Source organism: Anas platyrhynchos, chromosome 8 (genome assembly GCF_047663525.1).
Source record: "Anas platyrhynchos isolate ZD024472 breed Pekin duck chromosome 8, IASCAAS_PekinDuck_T2T, whole genome shotgun sequence".
NCBI classification, from domain to species: Eukaryota; Metazoa; Chordata; class Aves; order Anseriformes; family Anatidae; genus Anas; species Anas platyrhynchos.
The window spans coordinates 28,175,000-28,198,997 of NC_092594.1; the positions used below are offsets into that span (position 1 = coordinate 28,175,000).

Genomic DNA, 23,998 nt, shown 5'->3' on the forward strand with positions numbered 1-23,998 from the left:
ACATCAGAAGATCAGGCTCGTTGGTTTAAAGACTATCCTGAGGCACAGAAAGCCTACTAGTGGGATGAAAGAATGGAAGACAATGACTGTCAGTAAGAGTCAAGCATTCTGGGAAAACAAGTGGAAGCCAGCAAAAATAATCTCCTCAATGCCAGACTCCTCAGAAAGGTATAAAACTGAATACTTTAAGAATCCAGGGGTGAGATGTCTGTGGAGAGGAAAAAAGCCATAAAAGTGGTGCAGTACTGTTTCAGAGCTGGTTTTAGGGTGACTGCTGAACGGATATTTGATGAGAGTACCTAAAGGAAGACTATTATGTTCTCCAACTGATGAAACCCATCTCTGCAAATGGATGGTTAGAAATCCTTCTACTAATGCAGAAGATAAAACACAAGCAGGTACCCACACAAACAACCCTGTAGCTTGCATGCCCAGCTGTTCAGCAATTTCCAAATCTGCATAAATATCATGAATTACATTTTACTATGAAACATATTCTCTCTAGTACCTATAAATATGTCATCTTATTGCAGAGCCTTGATTCAAGTGGATTTCTATGCTCTCACTTTGTAATTGCCTCTTCCGCTGACAGCTACATGAAGAGGATCCCAGTGATATACATTATGCAACATGTACAGTATTAAAATACTAAACACCTACTAAATACTAAAAACATGTCACACGCATACTTCTCTTACAAGCCAGGAGGGAAATGTGAATAAAGTTTGGTATTTTTGGTAATCAGGAAAAAGGAATTGAAGACACGTTTATCAAACATGAGCAAAAAATTACAATACAAGTGCTTGCAGTTTGTAAATCAGCACATTCCCAGCTGTGTCAAACTGCAGGCTCAGGACTGGATCAACAATCTCTGCAAACATGGAAGCAAAGCGTTGTATTTCAGACTACATTGTCAGACAGGAGACATTCAATGCTTAGCTTCTTTTTTAACCTTTCCTTTACCCTTCCTCATCCTCAAGTCCATATCACAGCAGGCGTTTCTCTCAGCTGTATCCTGCTGTTGTTTTTCTGTTGTGATCCTTTTTTTTTACCAGCTCTGCAAATGCAGACCTTGTCTCAGTGAGCTGGACTGTAACCAGCACGCAGCAGTAATGAAGTGCCCCATTCTACTGGATGCAGAACGTAAACCTGGGGGAGAGAACTAGTCGGCACCTCTTTAGATTTTTTTTAATTTAAGATAAGAGTCTCTGCCTCAATAAGAAAGATAATAACTCTTATCACTTAATGGGAAAAGTTGGAAAACAGACATCTGGAAAGTGGGATGCTCCCAGAGCCTGTAAAAATCACTAGAAGTCCACATAAAACTTTCCTTTAGCAACACGACCCACACTGTAGACCCTTCAAGCAATAAACTCGCCAGACTTCCCTGATGGTAGACGCCTTCTGAATGCAGTTAGTGTACTGCAGAGGGAGAAAAAGCACAAGTTAATGCAGCCTCAGACCCCTTTAGATAAGTGGAGGCTTTCATCTGGCTAGAGAGATAGATGAAGGCAATGTATTTAACCCGGGAGAAGATAAGCTTCCCCTTGGAGACTGGACTCAGAGAAGAACAAGGAGTTTCCAAAAGGTAAATAGGATATTCAGAAGAGGTGGCTTAGAGGAAAGCAGGTGGAAAGGACATGCCATTTTCAAGGAGTTCTTCAGAAAAGATAATCTGTAATGGTTCCCTGATCACTGGATCCCTAGTACTAGTTTGTTAGTTTACTAAATCCTCAAGTAGTTTTTCAAATCACTCTAATGTCCAGTTAAGTCTCATATACTCAGTAGAACATTTGAAAGAACAATATTTTTGGTTCCTCATGGAGAAGGGATGGATATAAATGTATATAATTGTTTTGCCATGTTGTGCATTTGTGCTGTTACCAGTTGTTAACAGAACTCAATAGTTTTTGAATGTGTTATTTTAAGCTACCCTGCTGTCAGTGTATAGATGCCTTGAGTTCTGCCTATATTTATGTAATTAAACTGCATTTAAGTTTCCTCTGCCAGGGGTGATTTCTGTGGTAACATGGTGTGAGCTTCTCTCCAGGACAGGCTTGTAATGTTCAGTAATGCAGATTCCAATAAAACTCCAGTATAAACACACTGCTGAACCTTGACAACTAAATGCACAAGGCTTGAGAGCTGAAAATACATACAGGGTGGATATTTATGTCTCTTCCTCTTTTCTGTGACTGCCTGGGCAACCTCGCATGAATACGAAGTAATCTAGTTATGAATTTAATCAACGTTGTTAGTGGGCCCCAAGTTCCACATGACTGCATATTTTCACCGGCTGCTACTGTTTTCAAACAGCTCTTAATGACAATTCCAAGTTTAAACTATATTTTGGTAGCCTAACTCATACACATAGCTCCTCATATGCTTTGACATAAATCAGGATGAAATGGAGTATAGGTCCTATGTGTCCTGAATATTCCTTGTAAGAAATTGAAGGAAAATGAATACTTAGAAAACAAACATAAGTAAAGGTATTTGGAACATACAGCTTTCTACAATAAAAGGGAACTCGATATTGGTGCCACTACACTTTGCATGTGATTCATGTTCACGGTGGATCTTAAAATGGCATGCAAACATTTCTGCAAGACTCCATTGACAACTACAGGGAATGTTCACGTGTCATTTAGCCAGAACATTCACAGAGGAACTAATCAGTGAATTGGCACTACACTGAGACTGTACTTGGTTAGTTTAAAATAAAAGAGGTAAATATGTCTAAACACTGGTTATGTCTCACCAGACTGAAGATAGAGGAGCTTACTCTGTGCGTACAGGCTCCCAGCTTGAGTCTGCACAAGCCTGATCCATCTTGCCAAGCAGCCAGGGTCCCAACTGAATCTCAAGAGGAGGCCAGCCAAGCTCAGGAGAATGCATATGTCTTTCTAGACAGTAGTCAAATCTAACAAATTAAATACGAGGTTTTAACCGGTGTGTTTGAAAATGAAATGTGATAAGGAAATTATGCTCTTCCTCAGCTGGTGTATTTAATGTACAGAGAAAATATCTGACAAATTGAAGATGATGGCATTTAAGATGGATCAGGTAAAAGCTCTTCCAATTGTAGCTAAAAAACTGCACACACACACACACACACAAAATATTTGCACAGATGCCTTTTTTTTTTTTAAAAAAGGCAATAATTTATACCTGCTACTAACTCTGTTGATGTCTGTGTTTCAAGGATAACAATCTTATCTTTCAGGGAAGGAGGTTACAGTTTTTGCAAAAATCTACAAGGAGTCTACCCCCCTCCCTAAACAAGTCTCCCTCCTCTGAGTGCCTTAGATGGGCACACTGATAGAAGGCAGTCCCTCATTCTCTAAATAACTAGATTATAAAACTATAGGCATTACCAAGGGCAAAAAATCAAGCTTAATGGCCTGATGCAATGTGGCAATTCCTACATCATCACTCCTAGTAGTTCATTTCCATACAAAATCCTTCAAATAGCTAGACAAGAATTCCACTCTCCCTCAGGTACCTCTGTCAAAAGAATTTGCATCACATACAACATTTATTACATCCTTCAGGCATCCCACATGACTTGCCTCATGCTGGCATTGGTTCAGACCCAGGTGCATACGGTATTCTGAGAAGCTATGAAGGAATCCCTTGACAAAGGGGCTTTAAGAGGTGGTCAAAGGCCACAACGCGGTTAGTTGGGACTGTGTAGAAGCCATAAGATGTTATGACTTAGTTCCTTAATTTTCAAGGCAAAAATTAAGACACAACAGACATACTGTATTAAGGAACAGTCTGGCACACCGGTAGGTAATTGATTGTTAATGTTTAGTATATTTGTAAAATGAGGCATAAGGAAACAATTAAGCCTCCATATTGCTTATAAGCTGTAGAACTGATCCTTGAAAATCTGCCATATCTTATTTGACAGAAAATAACAGGCACTTCCAGCCTGCCATCAAAGTTTATACGGACAAATAAAGGAGGCAATGTGGATTTCTTCTGACAGTTTTTGTCACTTACATAGCATTTAAAATCAAAATGTGCACTCTCCACATGTTTTCATCATCAATTATCTTCTCTTCAATGAAACTGCAAGTTATAGACAGGAAACAATCCTATTCTTTTTACAAAAAAAAAAAAAAAAAGAGCAGAACAACAGCTGTTTACTTTGGAAAGTTCAATAACATCCAATCAACTTCTGTCCCTCTCCAAAAGAAAAGCTGTTTTTTAAAGAGCACCCTGAGCAGCACTTCTACCAAAATATTTCTTGTTAGTTAGCATTTTTTCTCAGTTGTTGGAAAATGTGCAAAACAAATATTGGAAAAAATGTAGCTTTCTTTTAACTCTAGACAGTATACGGACTTTTTTTTTGGTTGCTCATTTCTGTTTTAAGCACAACTCTGGAATACCGAGATGTCTCTGATTAGAATTCTGAAATAAAAAAGCAAACCCCAGTCAAACTGTAAAGAAATGAAGAAAACCAGAGATGAAGCAGTTATCTTCCCTGTCAGCATGCTAAGCAAATGATTCACCCTTGCTTTCCTGAAAATATTTTAGTGCAAGCAAGACGAGGTCTTTATGAACTGAGAAGTAAAGAAGGAACATGCTCCACCTACCAACCTCTGGAAATACCATGAAAGGGCTTCATACAGCAGCAGTACAGAATGTAATCCCATTTTCTTTGCAATATCTTCTCTATTCAGGCTCCATATTAGCTGTTACTTCCTTTTCGGGAAGTTTTATGAAGTCTTGTGTCTTTTTCTACTTGTTGAAATCTATTAACACACAACCACCTTGGGGACATTTCATCATCATAGCATGTATTCTATATACATACATGGAACATCTATCTTATGTCACCTCTTAAATGTCCTGGAACTACTATTTTTCCCCTTCAAACATTCCATCATAGCACACCACAGCTGTAGTTGATGAATGACAAAAAAATATATTATAGTACGTTGGCAGGTTTTCTTCTGTTCCAAAAAGTTGTCTACGCTGTAGTCCGGCCAGTGTGCCTCACATGATGTATCTGCCACTAGCCATGACTTCCCTGGGGGGTACCCTATCATCACTTCATTGGGCTGGTATGTGTCTAACGTGGGTTAGAGTCATTTGGCTGCATTCAGCACTAGCTTCATCATAATGCTTCCTGATGGCTTCTGAACAGACTGCAAGTACAGCTGGTGCCCCAAGATGAACTGACAAACTCATTCTACAGCAGAGAACAGACAGCAGCTCCTTTTCAACTCGAGCTTATCTCCCTTCTCTGCCCATCAAAGCACTGCAAGCTCTACAGAGCCGGCTTTGCCTCACTGCATCCTTACTAGGCGTCATTACCTCTATTATCACACTTTCACCTTCCACAATAAGACTAAAGGTGCTAGGATGGTACTGGTCTTGCAACTTCCCCTGCTCTTTCAGGTATCCTTTTGACCATGCTAATTCTCTTAACGTTCACAATAGCCTGTAAGTGCATCATATATGGATATATGGAAACATACTCAGTAACTGTTCTAAATCAAGGTACTGCCTTTATGCATCCTCATCCTCGAGCTGTCTACATTCCTCATGATTCAGTTTCTTCAATTCTAGACTCCTCCAGATGCCACATTCTCCACACCTTCAGTTTTTCTCAGCTTAGCTTGATATTCTGTTTTGTACTTGGACTTGTTACAACCTGGCAACGTTGAATTCTCCCTTATTTCAGGTCTTATTTCTGGTTTTTGTTTGTTTGTTTGTTTGTTTGAGGAATGCTTCCCAAAGTCCACAGCAAAGTATGTCAGGGAGGTTGATGCTTCTTTTCTGCGTTATTTCTTGACCCCAAAACTTACCACCATAAGTATGATCTGTGCCTTATAGAAATATTGAATAAGCATTACTTTTATGACTTTTTGCCCAATGCTTTTGATGTGTTATATTTTTTGAGGCCCTAGAAGACATTCCTAGGACAAATGTCAAAATATGATTATCATTTATTTTGACAATATTTTTATTAAAATAGATGATAGGTCAGAGACAATATTTTTGACCTTGCACTTTTTTGAGATCTGAGAGTGCACAATACTACACAGCAATCTGTCAAAATAATATTCGACCTATAACATGAAATCGAAATTGTTTGTACACTGAGTAATTTTTATCCTTTGTTTTAAAAACTAAGGCCGTGCATAATATTTGTCCAGAAGTGTAGCTGACAATGATAGCTATGGCTAATGAAAACAGCAAAGAGATGCTATTTTGTGGAAATTTGTCATTTTGATCTGACTGAATCATGTTTTGTTTTCAGTGCGAACTTTATGCTAAAAAGTTTTTTCTGCCACAAGTAAAATGGTTTAGATTATTTCAAGATCACTGTCACCTGGTTAGAAGATGCAGTTAAAAAAAAAAGTTTCAAACTGCACCTTATTATTATTTTTTTTCTGTTAACGTCCTTTTGCCTAATGCAGAATACATTGAATTTCTGGCAATTAGATATTAGCTCATTGACAGATTTATTTTTTTTTAATTTATCTTTTATTGCAAAATGTCAGTTGAAAATATCTGACGTAATTATAATCAAGTACTTGTTTTCAGGGTGCCCCAATAATTCAGCACAAACATGAAGGGAACTTGCCTACAATGTTTTTACAGAACAAGTTAAGGACCAAGATGATCACTACACATGACTTCCAAGACGCATTTTAAAATTTAAAAGCTATTTTTTAAAACAAGTTATTCTCATATTAATCCACATAAATGATTTTCATTTAATATAAAACCATCCAGTCTTCATCTGGAGATATTAAAAGATGTTTTTGTTGCCTCTCCTTTGCGAAAAATTAGCTGTTACAATATTAAGTTTTACCTACACGGATTGTCTAGCTTCATCTGCAAAATACATTAAATCCTCTCTAAGCTGATATTCGATAGTATGGAATCAGAGAACTTTCCATAAGCAAAGCAGGATCCAGAATCATTGAAGACCTAGACTAGCTTCTAGCCCCCAGCTGAAAGTCTGGGCAAATGACCCTATAAATCTCAAGGTGTTCATATTTTGAAAAAAGGAGAAAAAAATGCTGTATATCTACAGAAAATTGATATAGTTCAGTGGCTTAGGAAAAGTATATGGAAGATGTGATTCATGTGCGTATCAACCTGCGTGCCTATTTCTTTATTGTAAATAAGAAGAGGAAAACCCCATAAAGTGCCAGATTCCATATGGATAGGAAAAAAAAAAAAAAAACACACACACACAAAAAAAATTCAAATTTCTACTGGAGGCATTTATTATCATAGTTCTATATTCTTGCAAAAAGATTACAGCAACAATTCATTAAAACGCAAATTGAGGTTACATTTGGAATATTTTGAGCTTAACTGAGTTGCCAATAGGTTGTTGGTACTAATTAAGGTGTTCTAGGTGCCTACCTGACCTTCAGGTGCCATTCCAAAGGCTTCTCATAGGTTCTTTGTCACATCTGATAGCCTCCTGCATTGACACCATTTATTTATTTATTTAAAGTTTAGGTAGCAGAATATTCAATAATTATAAGTGGAGTTTACCATTGGACTTGTTATCAACTTATTTTGCTTGTACAACCAGATTTCATAAGTTAGTAAAAATTCTTTTCAGAATCCTTATAATTTGTAAGAGAAATAAGCACAAAATAATCACAGGAAATAGCGAGATAGAGATTTTACACATCTAAATGCAATCTCTAGTAATTCGGGTCTTTTCTCATGCTAATAATTCAATTGCTGAGATTTAGCAGCAGAAGACAATTGCATGTCACCAAGTGGTATAATACAAAATGAGAAACTTTTAATATCTGTGAGAAAAAATGATGTTATTAGCATTCATAGCAGAGCCTTTAATGTACCGTATTTCCATTACTTAAGAGTAGCATTTGTTTGATCTATTCAGAGCAATTCTGGATAGGGGAGTCTAATTCATGGACTCAATAACGTTATAGCATCTGAGACCAAGAGGAATATTGCTCCCTTTGCTGCTCACCACAGAACTTCTGGGTATAGGCTGCAAGGACATACTCATGTTTAATTATTATGAAAATGTCACATAAAAATGAGAAGGGAGTTAAATCACTGTACAAAGATTTAAACTGGAAGCCAGTCGGGTTTTAATAACACTCTGCATGTGAATTATGTTTCCAATAACACATAAATGTATTATGAAACTTTAGGCAACATAAAGCAGTTTCCTACGGCTTAACGTATTTGAAAAGAGAATGGCTGTATTTGTGGTAACAGAAATACCAATTATGAATCAAACACATAGTTTAATTCACTTTGTTATAGCTGTGGTTGTTAAGGTGTGTTTAAATACTTTCTCCTCAGTTTGTGAAAGTGGGGAGACGATGTTCATTCCCTCATATTTATGAGCGTATAATAAACCCCAGCTATTCACCGTAGTGCCACACACCCTCTCAGCTTGTCTCTTGTTTTGACAGTGCTCCAGAGGCCTTGCACCGCCCCCCTGCCACCCACCACGCAGAGATGTCCGTCCCCTCCATCTTAGGCCCTTTCCCCTTTGCCACAACACAGCCCCTCCAGACTTACCCAGTGTCTTCAAGGTTGCAGATGGTACAAGCAGCTACAGGACAGGGCAGAGATGCAGTTTCAAAGGAAATCAACACAGTTGGTGCTTGGTGTGGAGGTGTCTCTGCAGGGACCTCTGTGAGGGGAGGCCAGGGCCACGCAGGGCCTGACAGGACAGGACTGGGTCGAGCCAACTCCACAGCAGGCCCACGGCAGCCCAGCCCTAACGCTGGTGGTGCCTCTGTGATAATTTTTTGAAGAAAGGGCAAAACATCTCATGGCAGTGAGATGTGAGGGGAGAAAGTGTGAGAAACAGCTCTGTAGACAGCAAGGACAGAGGAGGAGGACAGGGAAGAGGTGCTCCCCGCGCTGCAGCTGGGGCTTCCTCCAGGCCTGTGAGGGGATCACAGCCGAGCGGCTGGTCCTGAGGGAGAGCAGCCTGCAGGGACAGCCCCTGGTGCAGCAGCAAAGGGGAGCTGCTAGGGACCCACCCCAGCTTCTGTTCCCCCTCTTCTGTATCACAGGGGACAGTAGAGTAGAGGAGGTGGTAGCAAACGAGGGAAGTTGTCTGAAAAAAAAATAATAATAAAAGTGGCAGCAAAGTATTTTTCTGTTTATTTTTTGTCTGTTTCTCACTATCCAAATATATTTCAACTGGTAACAAATTACATTTATTTTCCTCAACTTGAGTCTGTTTCACCTTTGAAGGTACTTGGCAAACAGTTTAATTGCTAGAAGATTTTTACTTCATAGAGATGGGTGCTTTATTCTATTAAAAAAGCCTCATCACAGTCCTGACTGCAGTGGAGCCATAACAGAGGCTGACAGCTCGTATTTGTCTTAACTGCCCCTTTCAGGACTTAAATAGCAGTCTTCAACTGCAGCCTACACCTGCTTTAGCTGGAAGTGAGTGAGAACATCCAAAATTTAGAGACAAACCCCTTTCAGCCTTAGGTCAACTGCCAAGCCATCATAACTCACTTCTATTCTGTTTCCAATGCCTCACCTCCGAAAGGGCAACCCTAATATTTCACATACATTTAATATTAACATGAAAGTTATTATCCATTCCAGCTTTAAGTTCTGTTTTTTATCTCTAAACTCAAATCAGCACCAAAACGAAACAAAAACAAAAAAAAAAAACATACAACTGGTAATATCAGTCCTTAACCCATGAGAGCTGCAGTTAAGTCAGCTGCTTCAAGAAGATCACAATAGTTTATTCACATTGTGCATAACTTAGAGTTTAAGATAAGTGGTTATCTTGTTATTACAGAACTTTAATGCAAATTAAAATCATTTAAAATCTCTCAGCTCATTACTATTTTCATCTGTCAATAAATCGCTGTATTGTATATGAGAGGAAATGGCTGGTATATCCTTTGTAACAATCTAACCCATGAGTAAACATCATTGTAACGGACATTGTTATTTCACATTATTCCTGCATACTAAACATTTAAAAATATATAAGTTACTTATGCTATAAGCAATATGCTGAAATACAAAGGGCAAATCATCCCCTTAATTAAGGCTTTAAAAAGACAGTATATTAGTTCTGTTCAGCCCTCTTTTTGCTGAAATAAGTGGTTACAGTTCACTTCCAGATCCTTGGCCATTTCCCTATTATACATTCAACTTCTACCTCACTAGCTCTGCATTGTTTCTAACAAACACCCTCCCCTTGAAAGAGCTTCATGTGTTTAAACAAACAGGAGTCCCATCAGCACCTCTCTCTGCTCACTCCCTTCTTGCTCTAGGTGTAATGGATCTTCCCAATTCCTGTAGTTCCGCGATTATGGGTAGAAAATGTAGGACTTGCTCCTAACTTTAACAGTGACACTCATCTTAGAAGGATTAAAAAAATAAAACCATGTGTTACTGTACACAGCAGGCTAACAAAACGAATGTGTATCAGCATAATAGAATGCACAATATTTTACAGTTTTGTTTGTGGATGAAGTTGTGCGAAGCCTACTAGTGTTAAACATTTTAAACGCAAAAACATCCCGACACAGAATATGAAGGAATAGTCTGGCTCCTGGCAGCTCGACACTTGCAGGAGAATCACATGTATTCCAGATACTTTACATTGCTTTCCCTCATGTCTGCAGCTCTAGTGAACAGATCCAGTTCATTCAGGCAAAGTGGACACACACGTCCTATCTCCCAGCTGTGGTACACTTGAAAAATACAAGTTTCGCAGTCCATATACGTGCAGGATAAAAATGCAGCTAGGCAGACAGGATAGAACCATAGGAAGGTCCCTCAGCAACATCCTCATTCAATCATTTTGCTTGCTAGAGTCACACTGGAGACACACAAGTGCTTGGGACTGTGGACCCAAAAAGGGACTGCAGAGGACTTCTAAATTTCAGAGGCACAAGACAGGGACACTTCTATACATCCAGAGTCAGCTAAATGAAACAAACATTTAAAAAAAAAAAAATCTTCTGACTTCATCTACATTATCTAATATACTCAACAGCAAGATCACTGCAACTCAACCATTTGTGTTGATGCCTCACAGAGGCCAGAAACGCATTCTCAGCTGCTTTTCCAGTTCTCTTTCTCATCAGCATCCGAACGGGTGTGTAGTGAATCCTGAGGAGGAAAAAAAATATGAGATATTCCTTGTTTGCCACTTCCTCTTGTTCCCCTTTACTCCTTACTCCAGCAGGAGGATTAAAGAATCCCACCCATCCCCCTTTTCCACCCATGTGGCCAGGAAGCATTATATAACCCCAACACTGCAGGAGATTTTGCTGCTGCGAGCTGTCCTGCTACGTTCCCCCTCCCTGCAGTTTCATTTCTCCTGCCATTACAAGTTTTAGTTTGAATGATTTTGCTTAAGTAAAATAAAGCATCACAGCCCAGACACGTATCATCATGATTACAGAAGGCACTCTGCTGGCACAGGATTTTTCTTTACCTGGGTTAGAAGATGATGACGTCTCAGTTGTCTATAAAACTGCAACACAGAAGGATCAGCTCTCACAACTTTGGGGTCAAAATCCAGAACACGGAGACCTGCAAGGCTACGGGCTCGGGAAAGGGCTACGTAAGCCTGCCCACTTTCAAAGACACGAGACAGGGAGATTTCCACACAATCTAGAGACATGCCCTACCAAAGACAGAGAGAAATCTGTTATACAACACACACAAAGACCACCACATTGCATCAATACTAACCTATCCTGTGAGTTTGTCAAAGGCTATACCATCCTCAGGGTACAAGCCTGATGAGAAAGGAGGTCCCTTGTTTGACTATATATTTAACTGATTAAAGGATGGGAAACAGTAAAAAGGACAGCTTTCTAATGTCAGTAAATTGCTATCAGACGGTAGGATCCACTAACTCTTACAACCCTGTTATTGTGTGAAATTCTATAAATCCTATAAACCCAACAAAGCAGGGAAAGAAGTCCCACAGTTTCCACTCCAAGTAATTAACTGGGGGAGCCATCATTCTCAAGCAGTCCATCTGAGAGAGGGTTTGGGTTAGTCCTGGCACACCGTGCCTGCATCAAGAGAAATCCCAGGAGACAGCAGAATTTACAACATGGCTTGGAAACAAGCTCATAAACTCCTCTCAATAAGAGATCTATCAGACTGTATGAAGTATTCCAGAGAGGTAGTAACTGTGAGAGTTGCATTAAAAAAAAAAAAAAGACATGCATCAAATGGACAATTTAGCCCAAATAGCACAGCTGTGACTACTGCAGCTTCCTTGGGTACACAAAGCAAACCTCAGGGTCATGAATGCTGATAACTAATAAGGAAACACAATCCTGACCAGCCCACAGCAGTTAAGTACTGATGATTTACAGTCCAACACCAAGTGTGTGGACAGCAGCACCATTATGGAAACTCTAGGATCAAAGACAGGCTAGCAATACTACTGACTACCAAACTAAGCTTATAGACAAGTATCATGAACAGAAGAGATACTGCCTTCCCTGCAACTGGAGACATATATATCCCAGAGCTTCCCCACAAGGGCCTTTCATTTTTCCTTCCCATTTTACCAGCAACACAAGCTCACCCAGGAGAGAAGGCATATAACAGTATACAAGCCTGTAGAGAGTTGTATAAGAACACCCACCTGACTCTTGTGAATGGAAATGGCCCATGCCAGTTTTAGGGGCAACTGCTGGCGACTCAGATGAACTCCAGATGGTCCTTTGAAGACCCACCTCTCCATTTTGATGATTTGTGTGACCCCGCAGAGAAACCTCACCTTGGGCAGCCCTGTAGGAATAGGAAAAAAAAAAAAAAAAAAAAGGGGGGACACTCAACAGCAGGAAGCCAGCAGCCTTAAGAGCTTTTTTTTTTTTTTAACTTCTATCTCATAGCAGTCTTTCATGAGTTTTAGGGCTACATTAGAAAATGTCATAAAAAAAAAAAAAAGCCCACACATGTTAAGTAGGATGTCCTGAAATTAAATTTAGGGCTTACCTAAGCAAGAGAATTAAAAGTCAGATAATTTATCAGTTGAGATGCAGAGAAATACATGTTGCAGGTAACAGAACATTATTCTGATGAAAATGAAAACAACCAAGACTCGTTTCAACAGCACAGAAAGAAATACAAAATGAGCAAACGTAACCAGAGAATAAAGAGAAGCAAACATGGGAGGCCTTACAGATTAGGCTGCAGCTGATGCAGCAGATGACATGACAGCCCATGAGAACCACAAACCTCTTGCTGCAGAGATCTCTTCCCTGCTTTCCCTCAGATTATTCTTAAACAATAAAGAAAATTAACAAGTCATCTGTAGACCATTATTTTATTTTTTAAGAAAAAAATTTACTTTACCCTTCTGATCGCTTTCAAATCCCACAACTACTCCTCGTGCTCCATTCACCAGCCCTTGAGACACATCCAGATTCTTAGCTAGCATCACCTACAGGAGAAAAAAAAAATCCCTTTTTAGCCTTGTTTAGCCACCTCCAGCTAAGCTTCTAGCCTGAAAGCATAAACATGGCTATTGCAGAATAGAGCATAATCTCTGATTAAACTGAATTTATTGCACAGTCTTCCTTTCCTAGGATTCCCAGCTACATCATTCTGCAGCACTGAACACTTTTCCCTTGAGCTGCTTCTGTCCACAGCTGCAATGTCAGATCCAGGGAACAGATTTCCTCCTCCCAAACAACAACAAGCTTAGACATGTATAGTTTCTGGGAACAGCTGAGGAACACTTTCCAAAGGCCCCCAGTGGCGCTGCTTTAATGCAACCCATTCTGCTTTGACAGCCCCAGCACACAGCAAAGAGCCCTCCAAAGAGCCTTCACATTTGGCAATCTGTGTCTTGCTCTTACAGGTCTGGAAGGCTGCTATATCTGAAGCTGAGACTGCAGGCAAGGACTGCCTATACCCTCTGCTTCCTGGAAGCTTCTGTGCCTGATGGGAAATGTGTGTCAAAGTCCTAGTGCTCACCACTGTCCATGGGACAGGGATCTGAGCTCAAATCAACTTTCTGTTTGGATTCCAAGCAGAAAGGATACAAAGATTGGGCTAGTCTTCTGTTGGTATGGTTTTTCCATACATAATCTACATTGTATACATTAATCTACTGCATATATTTATCTGCTGTTTAGTTTTCTTACACCACATGATCTGCCAGACTTTCCCAAACAAGCATACGTACACACACTCACCTGAGCTCCAACCTTTAACGCAATTTTACTACCCACAGGACACTGAGCATCAATTAACTTCACGAGCATTGGGTCACTGTCCAAAGCCTCAAAAGTGTGCACTTCTCCTGTTAAGGAAAGAAAGAAGTCACAAATTACAGCCACTGGACATAAGCTATGTGGCGTTTGCAGGAGGCTCAGCTTTTATTTCTTACAGCGATTCCTCTTTTAATATCCATCCTCCCCTGCTGGTCTGACACTTTCACACAAGCTCTGTTACACACCCAACAGTGAAAAGCTCATTGGTACCTCTTCTCCCAGCACACCTCCCAGAGCACGAGAAAGCTCAGGAATTGAAGACCAGCAATTAAACTGGAATTGATCAGTTGCAATTTTGAGCATAGGACCAGTTTCACTTGCTGCCAACACCAGATCTCCAAAGAGGACTAAGGAGGAATCCTTGGGCCTGACAAAGAGGCAAAAATGAAATAGCCTGATAACTCAAGCAGCACTGGTTAGACCATGGCCTGAGATGCTACAGAAGGAAGAAGCAGAGGTGTGGAGACGCTAGTGACCCACCCTATCCCATTGCAAGCAATGGGTTCACTGTCTGTTGCACACTAAGAAGTAACAAGGTGAATTTAAAAGAAATTTGTGAAATTTCTCTCTAGGCAGCACAACTCCTACATGCACAGCTCAGACTAGCACTGCTGTGCGCGACAGAACACCGATTCCTCCTGTCACTGCAATATCCCCATTGCATCCCCTTAGAGCTCAGCCCTGAAGCCAGCAGCTTCCTGCACAAAGCTCACCTGATAACTGTTGCAAGCGTTTCTTATTAGTCAGTTCTACATCATCTTTGTGAGTGCAGAGCCGTGTAGCCAGGATCCCATCACGCTCAGACCTGTTAGTAGCTGTCTGCATCAGCAGACTGGTAACCTCCTCTGTGCACCTGGGGATCCAAAAAAAGGCGATCAGGAACACATCTTGAGCAACAGCAACTCCCACATAACTACATCAGGCTTTGCAAGCCCAAGCCTCTAGCAAGAAGGGTGGAAAGAGGTAACGACACAAAGTTGGAGAGCCACACAAGTGTGTGCCCCAATCCGTTCCCAGCCACTGGCAGCTTGATACCTATTGCATTCCCTAGCAAAAGTTGCAAAGAGGAACCCTAGAAATGGTCCTTCCTTACCATGGCAGCATACAGTAAACTGCCTTACCTTAACTAATGCCTTCATAGCTATTGCCCCCAGCCACACACCCCTGAGAGAACATGAGGAAGAGGTGACAAATGGCTCTTCCCTCTGCTCCATCGTCAGGGAACAGAAAGAGCTGAGTTTCTCCTCACCTGCCTAAACGGACTGCACTCAGGAGCGAGATAAACGTCTTATCGGTCTGTCTCCGCACTTCAGTGAGCTCCATGTTTATGTGGATGCATTTCCTCCAGCTTTTTGCCTGGCAAATCATTTTCTTGTTAAGAAAGGAAGGACAAAGTATGAGGGTGAGCTTACAGACAGCTTTCTACCTGGAAGCAGAACTTGATTTCTTCATTAGCCTTGCACACTGGGGGTAGCTGCAAGAAGTCCCCACAGATGATCAGCTGAATTCCTCCAAAAGGCTCATCCCGTTTCCTCACTGCTCTGAAAGGAAAGGAAGAGAAGGTCTGAATGCCTTCCAGGACGTGACCATAGTCAAGTCTTAAAAGTTTCTTCTCTGAAATTACTTCTCTGTCAGTATGTTCAAACAACCACATTAAAATATGGTTATCCTTGGCCGTGTCAGAACAGTTGAAATAATTAAGCAATGTTATTGCAGTACATTAATTTTTCTCTGCCTATCCACCCAAAATGTCATTGCCAGTCTTGCTTCTTCAGTAGCTGTTATACTACAGCTGCCTCCTGCTCCTCAATGTTCAGTATCAAGATGAGTTTATTGGTTCACAGTAAAGCTCCTGCACTGTGACATGGAGTCAGAAAGTTCTGGGAGCCTAAGCTGAAATCCAGTTTGGACTTGGGATAAACACAGCAAGCTCGGTCCAGGAAACAAGAAATAACTCCTAGGAGCAGAATAAATAGATAACTGTGTTCTAGACTCAGCTCTCTATAGACAGCATATCTCTCTGGAGATGGAAACTGCAACCAGAACAGCCACAGCTGGGAAGATGTGGACACAATCAAAACTTATCTCAAGCTAAAGGTCTGTCCTAATGCTGGTTATGATATCAGGCTTTCCTTTCATAAAAGGAACAACCAAAAAGTGTAGGAAAACTTAATTTTGTTAGTTGTTTGACCTGACAATGACTCACCTTGCTACCGCCTCTAGCTTGTCAAAGAAGTTGCCATCCACCATTGAGATCTCATCAATAATTAAGTGCTGGCAGGCCAGCCAGTGCTGGCGCACACCAGGTCTCTCTGCCAGCTGGATGCACTGCTCTAGCGGTGCCTTCCCGGAGCCGATCCCTGGCAGGGGAGAAGAAAGCAAGCTTGGGGAAGCTCCGAACTCCCTGGGAAGGGAGCGGGAGCCCTCAGCTCCTTGCTGCTTGGCCGACCATTACCTGCAAAGGCGTGCAGCGTCGTGCCGCCGATGTGGCAAGCTGCCACCCCGGTGCTGGCCGTGGCATAGGTGCTGTTGGGAGGGAGGGAACCCACGATCTTCTTCAGCAGGAACGACTTCCCGGTCCCTATGCAGAGCAAACCCCTTTCACCCCCTGCTCCCCCCGGGGGCTGCGCTGGCTCCCGGAGCAGGGCCGGCACCGCAGGGGTGCGGGAAGCGGCGGCAGCAGCGGCTCGGGGCCGAGGCTGCCCCCGGGGACGGCTCCCCCCATCGCTCACCCGCGCAGCCGGTGAAGAAGACGCCCTGCCCGCTGCGCACCGCGCCCAGCACCGCCTCCTGCTCCGCCGACAGCCTCGCCGGGGGCCGCCGCTGCGCTCGGGGCACCTGCGGGACGGCAGCACCGTGTGAAGGCGGCGGCGGCTCACCGGGACCGCCCCGCCCCGCGCCACCCCATCCCACCCCGGGGCCTCACCTCCGCCGGGCGCTGCCCCGGCTCCTCAGCGGCACCCCCCCGGGGGCTGCGCAGCGCGTCCCGCTCCCGCAGCGGGCTGATGATGGCGAAGGCGGGCGGCGGGCGGGCCAGCAGGCGGGGGCAGCGCGGGGCGCCCCGGGGCCCGGCGGCCAGCTTGTGCCGCAGCAGGCGCAGGAAGCGGCGCAGGGCGTCGGGCGGGCAGTCGGACAGCAGCAGCTGGGCGCCGCCCGGGCCGAGCCGCACCGCCGCCCGCCCCTCGCCGGCGAAGCGGGTGAAGAGCCGCACGGCGTCGCCGCTCAGCGGGAAGCTCAGCGCCGTGCCGGTACCGCCGAGCACCCGCAGCACCGGCTGCCGCAGCTCGTTGCGGCCCAGCAGCACCAGCGCGCCCCGCACCACGCGGCGCCGCGGGGCCGCCCCGCCCGGCAGCGGCTCCTCCACGGCCACGGTGCCCCGCAGCTCCGCCGCCGCCATCTCGCCGCTGCCGACCCCGTTCAAACCGGCCGCGTGGCGCCGCCGCCAATCAGCGCCGGGGGCTTTAACTCGGCGGCCAGTAGGAGGCGGGCGGGGGGCGGCCCCGCGTTGCGTCACGCGTTGCTAGGCAGCGGGACGCCGCGCGGAGCCAGAGCCATGGCGGCCCGCGGCGGGGCGAGGGAGCGGCCGGACGCGGTGCAGCTGGACCGGCTGCTGGGAGAGCGCGTGCGCAAGGAGCTGCGGGGCCTGCGGCTGCTCACCCAGTACGGCCTCAACCCGCTCCGACGCGGTGAGGCGGCCGGGTCCTCAGCGTGGAACATTTGCAGGGATAGATACCTGGCTGTGATGCTAAACGCGCGTTAAAGCCATTCATTTCTTCTTCTTTTCATTAATTTCTTAATTTCTTTTTCAGTTCACACGGTCACCAAGAAGCCTATGTCGTGGCACGACAACATAGAAGAGCCTGCAGATGGTAAGGAAGCTCTGAACCTCTTCCGATAGCTAAGAGAAAACAACCACCTGCCTCCCACCCTGGCTGCCTTGCTGGTGTTTGGATGGGGTTGAGACATCCCCCTCTGGCATACAGCCCCACGCCTGATTTGTATTTTGTCAGGTTTTAAACATACTACCTCCCTTTCCTTTGTATTTATGTCTCTTAAACCAACAGAAAAGTTTCTGAATGTTATTCACCATGCTGCCCTGGAGCCAACAAAGAAATATTCAGAGCCACAAACTGAAAGCCAGGAAATAGGCTGGAACACAACTCCTTTGGTGAGTAGAGTGCTTAAGGATTCAGCTCTTTGCATAAGTGGTGGGAAGTGAGTTTATTTAGCCAGGATTCCTAACACTGTTTCAAAAACAAAATTCTCCTTTTTCACCAGGTTCACTATATAGTGAACAGTATATACTAAGTGGTACTTTACTCATTAGCATTTTTTAGCATATCACTCTTCTCAGGAGGGACTACTACTCATTCCAGAAAGGCACGTGACTCTTCAGCCTGTAATTGTTTTCCAGATTGACGTAGACCGCACCGATCGCAGACTCTACTTCCCACGTCGGAAAACAGAGATCACTAAACTAGGCAGCTGCCGTGTGGCACCTTGAAGGAACAGAATGAGAAGTTGCAGCAGGAGAATGGCAAAGCCACACAACGTAGACTGAGGCAGTTAATGACGTATAATGTATTAGACTCTGTTTGTTATTAAGTGAATGTGGTAGATTTCTGGCACCAGAAGACTGCAAGAAAATGGAGGAGAGAACCCATCTGTCCAGATTTGCAGCCTAACAATAGTTATAGAAATAAACCTATTAATAAGACTTTTGCATTTGTCTTGCTGCTGTTTCCAAGACCATCTACACAAGTAGTTTAAGAAAACCCTTCAACTTCTTGACAGGCTTCAGACTTCTCATTTTGACATGAGCAACTTGACCCAGAATTCAAGTTCACAAAGTACGTATCAACAGCAGCTGTTGAAAAAGCTGTCAGGATGAGGGGAACACAGCGGATTTCAGCTGCCATTCACAACAACTAAATATGAATTAGACATAGGAGTTCGGTGTAAACTATTTAATACGTTCACACACCAAAGGTTTACGTAGCAAGCAATCATTCAGCAGAACAGACACTAAGAAATTAGTGATAAGGCACTAGTTTCCACTGACTTTTTTCTTGCCACTTGGAAGCATCCAGCTTGCTCCATAGTTAGCTGCCTGGAAACACCAGAACCACCTTCCAACACACAGAGATGAAAGAGCCCCACTGGGGAGCACAATCCTCTTAGCGTGCTCGGCTCTTCATTTTCTGCCGTGCTCTCTTGCCAGGTCTCTTCTGCAAAAAGAGGATAAATTCAGATTTTTATTTTGACGTCTTAACTTCATTCTAGCTCTATAGCGTGAGGAAGATACTAAAGAGAAATTGTGTGGCAGTACCTTGGGTGAAGAAGGTTTGGGGACACAGGCAGCAACAAACAATACATGCTAATTCCCCACTTATTTCCCTGCTCAGACACTAAACCACCACCGTCAGTCCTGTCTGCAACTGAATTGTTACTTCCAGATGCTGGAGACACTGATCTCAGGTCTCCCTCCAAGGCAACGGCTGGCTTCCTAACAAAAAAGGATCGCTTGCACACAACATCGTACTTACATTGATGGCTTTTTTTCCTCCTTTTCCTGGGCCTTTATTGTGAGCGACTTTTGACTTGAAGCTGGATACATCGTTAAAGCTGTCCTTTGTGTTCCACTTTGAGCCCTTTTTCTTCCCACCAAAACCAAACTTCTGATTTTTGTATCGTCTTTTGGCATTTGGTCTGAAAAACAATCCAGCAACATCACTGCTTAGAAACCTTGCCTTACGAAGTACCTGAGAAGGAAGTACATGTATCTGCCGAGGGACTCCAACAGCCATTGTAAACCTTTCCTCTTATTGAAGAGGCAGAAATTAGCACCTTTCAGCCTCCACTCTATTGGGCCACAGTTATCTCTAAGGACAGAAAGACACCTGGACATACTTTTCACCAATATTAATTCAAACAGCTTTCTTGCCTCGCAAATGAAAAAAAAAAAAAAGATTCTGACGTTAAATATCTTTCTTTTTTGATCTCACCCTTTCTTTGTCCGTTGATTTGCACCACCTTTTTTATTCCCCTTAGATGAAGTCTGCTCTTCATCTAGAAAATCCAGCTTGTCAGAGAGACCTGCAAGAGCAAAGGCAAATGCTCAGCTACCATCACAGAAGATGAGTTTTCAGTCCAAGCAATAGCAACAAGTCACCCTCACTGAAGACCAGCTACTTGGAAGGATTTTCACTGCCACAGGCATACGATTCCATGCAGAAGCAGCCTTTCAAGCTAACTCCCCAGCAGTAGAGGTTGACACCACACATCACAGTACCATACATTCCTCATGCATTTACACTATTTCCATTACACATTTACTCCCTTAGACAAGTTAACTGTACCTTTCTGGTATTTCTTGACTGCGTTCAACATATTTTTCTTCTCCTTTTGCCTCCTCTGGAGAATTTCTATTTGTACCTGAGAACGTTAGAAGACAAAATGTTAGCGTTGTTTCTTCTAGTGCCCTATACTTTTATTTTTTAAAGGTATCCCATGTTTTGCTTTGTCTCCTGTCAAAGTATCTATACAAAAGACTGTCTAGAGAGATTCCATATGTTTTAGCCTGCCTCTTGGGACCTCACTTTCTAAGCTCCTCCTCACCTTCTTTCCATATTTTCTCATTGCACGGAGCTGTTTTGCTTTTTCAGACTTCTCCATTGCTTCCTGTTTGCTCTTAAGCTTCTGACGAATCTGGGGGAAAATAAACAAACAAACAAAACTGATCAGTAATGCAAAAGTAATGCTGTGCAGTCCTGAAATCAATAATCATGTGAACATCACCGAATACCAAAATACCTCTCAGTCAGACAGTATGTAATTTATCTCCAAAGTTACTCACTGGCTACCTCTTTGATACAGTATTATTTTTCTCTGGTATATGCACTGATTATAAGACATAACTTACTTTCAATTCAAGGCTGGGAGTTACTACAAAAAAAAATCCTGATCTGTAGCCAAAACCTTATTCAGAAGACAAAATTCACACAGACAAAACAAATGCTGATACAAATGGGCTCTACTGGAATAGCAAAACAAGGGTATCTTGTCACATACTGTCAATATACTTGGGTGCATAGAGAAGACTTGATAGTTTCTTTCTTGCCATTATTTAAAAAAAAAAAAAAAAAAGCTCTATAGAAGAGTCAAAAATCCTTTCATGCAACAGAAAACTGATTTTCTATTCATTCCTTGTACACAAACATTTCTCTAAGGAATTTCTTTTACAAGGGATTACAAAGATTCCAACACAGATCTTCTGAGGCTGTCACTGCAGTAGGAGATAAAAGCCTCTGTTCTTCAAACAGCAGCCAGCAAAAGAAAGTAACCCTAATGTGTAGAGTGGAGTTAAACCTCAGCACAAACTATTAATGATTATCTTCTCTAAGAAGATCCTATCAGCATCAGAACAATGACCACATATGAACTCCAGCTCATGTTTCACTTATATTATGTAGATTCTTCCAAGAATGAGGGCTCCATTTTGAACAAAGACCACAATCAACAAGCAACTTTATAAAACCATCATTTCCAACACAAATCTGACTTACTATCCATGACAGTTTAATTCAATACCACACAGTTTAAAATCAGAGACCAAATATGCCGAGTATAAATGAAGGGTGACACTTAAATTTGGAAAAAGGATCACATTAATGCCCCTGTTCACTGCAAGTTTTAGGACAGACAGTACAAACACAGCCAACTTCACGACCGCTGTCACATATATGGAGAAGAAATCTCCATTTTTAATATTAATTACATTCAGGACAGAATATAAATCACACTCTTCTACTCTACATTCCAGCCTGTTATGGAAACCCCTACATTGCACAGAAATACCTAAGCAGGAAGACATTTCCTACCATTAAAAAAAAATACCAGACTTGAACATTGTCACAGATCTTTGTCAAAGAGGTGAAGGTTAACTATTGACAAACCACACAGTTAATACATAAAGTAGGCTAAAATCCACACACAGCACGGGAAAAAAAGCTATTTTTCACTGCACATACCTTCTGCATCTGTTGGTCTGATTTGGCCATCTCTGCAAAGTAATCATCTGGCCTTCTAGTAGGAACTTTGAGTTTCCGCAGCCTAGGGAGGGCTTCCAGGACTGCTGCCTGAGCCTGGCGGTAGCTATGGAGACAGCACAACAGCAGCTCTGTCAGAGGGTACCAAGCATCACGCAGTGCTGATCTAAGCTCTCATCACATAAGATAGCTGATACTGGGATCTAACAAAAATTAATCTAGAATTATATCAACATTCATACCCTACAGCATTTAGTACTCCTAAGAGCAATTTAGGTTCTAGTACAATATTAATGCGGACATCTTCCGCACAGACATTTACCTAGTTTCCAGCTACAGTTTTATACACTGTATGAAGTGCATATCATGTATAAGCATGCTGACCCTAAAAAAAATCTCTTTTTTATACTTACAAGCTCATCTCTCTCTGAAAATCATTCTCAGGGTCCACAGCATCTTTGTCAGTAGTATTCTGTGAGACAGATTCCACAACGTTTGTAACCTGACCCAAAGTCACGTCCAGCCTTTCCACCCAAGCTAGCTGCTGCCTGAATTCAGCCAGGCACTGCTTCAAACCTTCCTGTGAAAAGGAAACACAGCTCTGAGCAACAAGACACAAAAACTACAATTCAAGCTCACCACAAACGAATATCCAGGTCACAAAATGGACTGCTCCTCAGTAGCAGTTTGGTCATCCCCCAATTTACCAGACCAATGCAGACCACCCACATCCCCTTCCCTGGCTCCTACCCCACCCCAGAGGGCTCTGGGTCCAGCATGACCCCAGCCCCACTGGGAGCTGCCCACCCCGCAGCCCCACTTGATACCAAGTCAGCAGGATGTATGGTTCTCTCCCTGATAGAATTATAGGGCCCAATTTGAGATGTCTTATGAACAGGTAGGCCAAACCTGTACCATGCTTAAATAGAAGCTTAGAAATTTAAGTGTAAAGGAGGACCCAGCCTTAAAGGATGTGTCTGAAAAGATGAGGTGAGGAGCCCATGGCATGGACGCGTGCTGGGACATGTCAGTGACTGAGCGCAGTGCATGTGTCTAAGGTACCTATCAGCAAACATCGGGAGGGCCCCAAAGACCACCACCAGCAGAAACAAATGATCATGTGCCAGGGATACTTGGATACCTTAACGGGTTTCAGGAAATAGTGTGGATATGTTGGTTATCTTGCTTTTTTAAATCGATTTTGATAGTAAACAACCCCGGTAGCCTGGCCAATTCGGCACGCACACATGGTGGAGAGATCCCCTGGGTGTCTGGCACCGCAATTACAGCACGCCCGATTTCTAAAACCCCAAATCCAGCCTGAAAGTTTCTTTGACCAGCTCTCCGGCCAACACGCTCACCACATCGTTGGGCTTCTTCGGCCGCGCCTCCAGCACCACGTTGAGCCCCGGCTTCAGCGCGCCCTTGGCGAAGGCCTCCTGGAGCTGCGGAGAGAACGGGAACAGGGTCAGGAGCGGGGCCAGGAGCGGAGCCGGGGCTAGGCCGCCCCGCGGGACCGGCTCCGGGCTCACCTCCGAGTCCGAGAGGGAGGAATCCTCCGAGCCGGAGTCCGAGAAGCCCTCACTCAGCTCCCCCAGCGGCGCCATCTTCTCACCGCCCCCTGCGGGCACGCGCTCGCCACCGCCCCTTCCGCCGGGGCCGCGGTTGCCGGGCCGACGGCGC

General features: G+C 43.4%; 3 protein-coding genes across 3 annotated transcripts; 1 reads left to right on the forward strand and 2 right to left on the reverse strand.

The window, feature by feature from the left end:
- Nucleotides 1–9,117: 9,117 nt before the first annotated feature.
- Nucleotides 9,118–17,664, reverse strand: PIF1 (PIF1 5'-to-3' DNA helicase). The gene is made up of 12 exons (XM_027462743.3): nt 17,194–17,664; nt 17,000–17,105; nt 16,723–16,848; nt 16,474–16,627; nt 15,694–15,808; nt 15,517–15,623; nt 14,981–15,120; nt 14,190–14,296; nt 13,345–13,432; nt 12,632–12,777; nt 11,459–11,650; nt 9,118–11,130 (listed from the first exon to the last, which is right to left on the reverse strand). Exons 1-12 carry the CDS (start codon nt 17,662–17,664, stop codon nt 11,074–11,076), a joined length of 1,809 nt encoding a protein of 602 aa, XP_027318544.2. The 3' UTR covers nt 9,118–11,073.
- A 136-nt stretch (nt 17,665–17,800) lies between these two features.
- On the forward strand, nt 17,801–18,984 carry CFAP144 (cilia and flagella associated protein 144). Its single transcript, XM_005010320.6, has 4 exons — nt 17,801–17,953; nt 18,077–18,136; nt 18,332–18,435; nt 18,682–18,984. The coding sequence occupies exons 1-4, from the start codon at nt 17,821–17,823 to the stop codon at nt 18,769–18,771; spliced, it is 387 nt and encodes a 128-aa protein (XP_005010377.2). The 5' UTR covers nt 17,801–17,820; the 3' UTR covers nt 18,772–18,984.
- Nucleotides 18,985–19,219: 235 nt separating this feature from the next.
- On the reverse strand, nt 19,220–23,981 carry EBNA1BP2 (EBNA1 binding protein 2). The gene is made up of 9 exons (XM_027462744.3): nt 23,848–23,981; nt 23,677–23,760; nt 22,729–22,895; nt 22,298–22,421; nt 20,886–20,975; nt 20,627–20,702; nt 20,273–20,363; nt 19,814–19,976; nt 19,220–19,495 (listed from the first exon to the last, which is right to left on the reverse strand). Exons 1-9 carry the CDS (start codon nt 23,920–23,922, stop codon nt 19,445–19,447), a joined length of 921 nt encoding a protein of 306 aa, XP_027318545.1. The 5' UTR covers nt 23,923–23,981; the 3' UTR covers nt 19,220–19,444.
- Between the last annotated feature and the right edge of the window lie 17 nt (nt 23,982–23,998).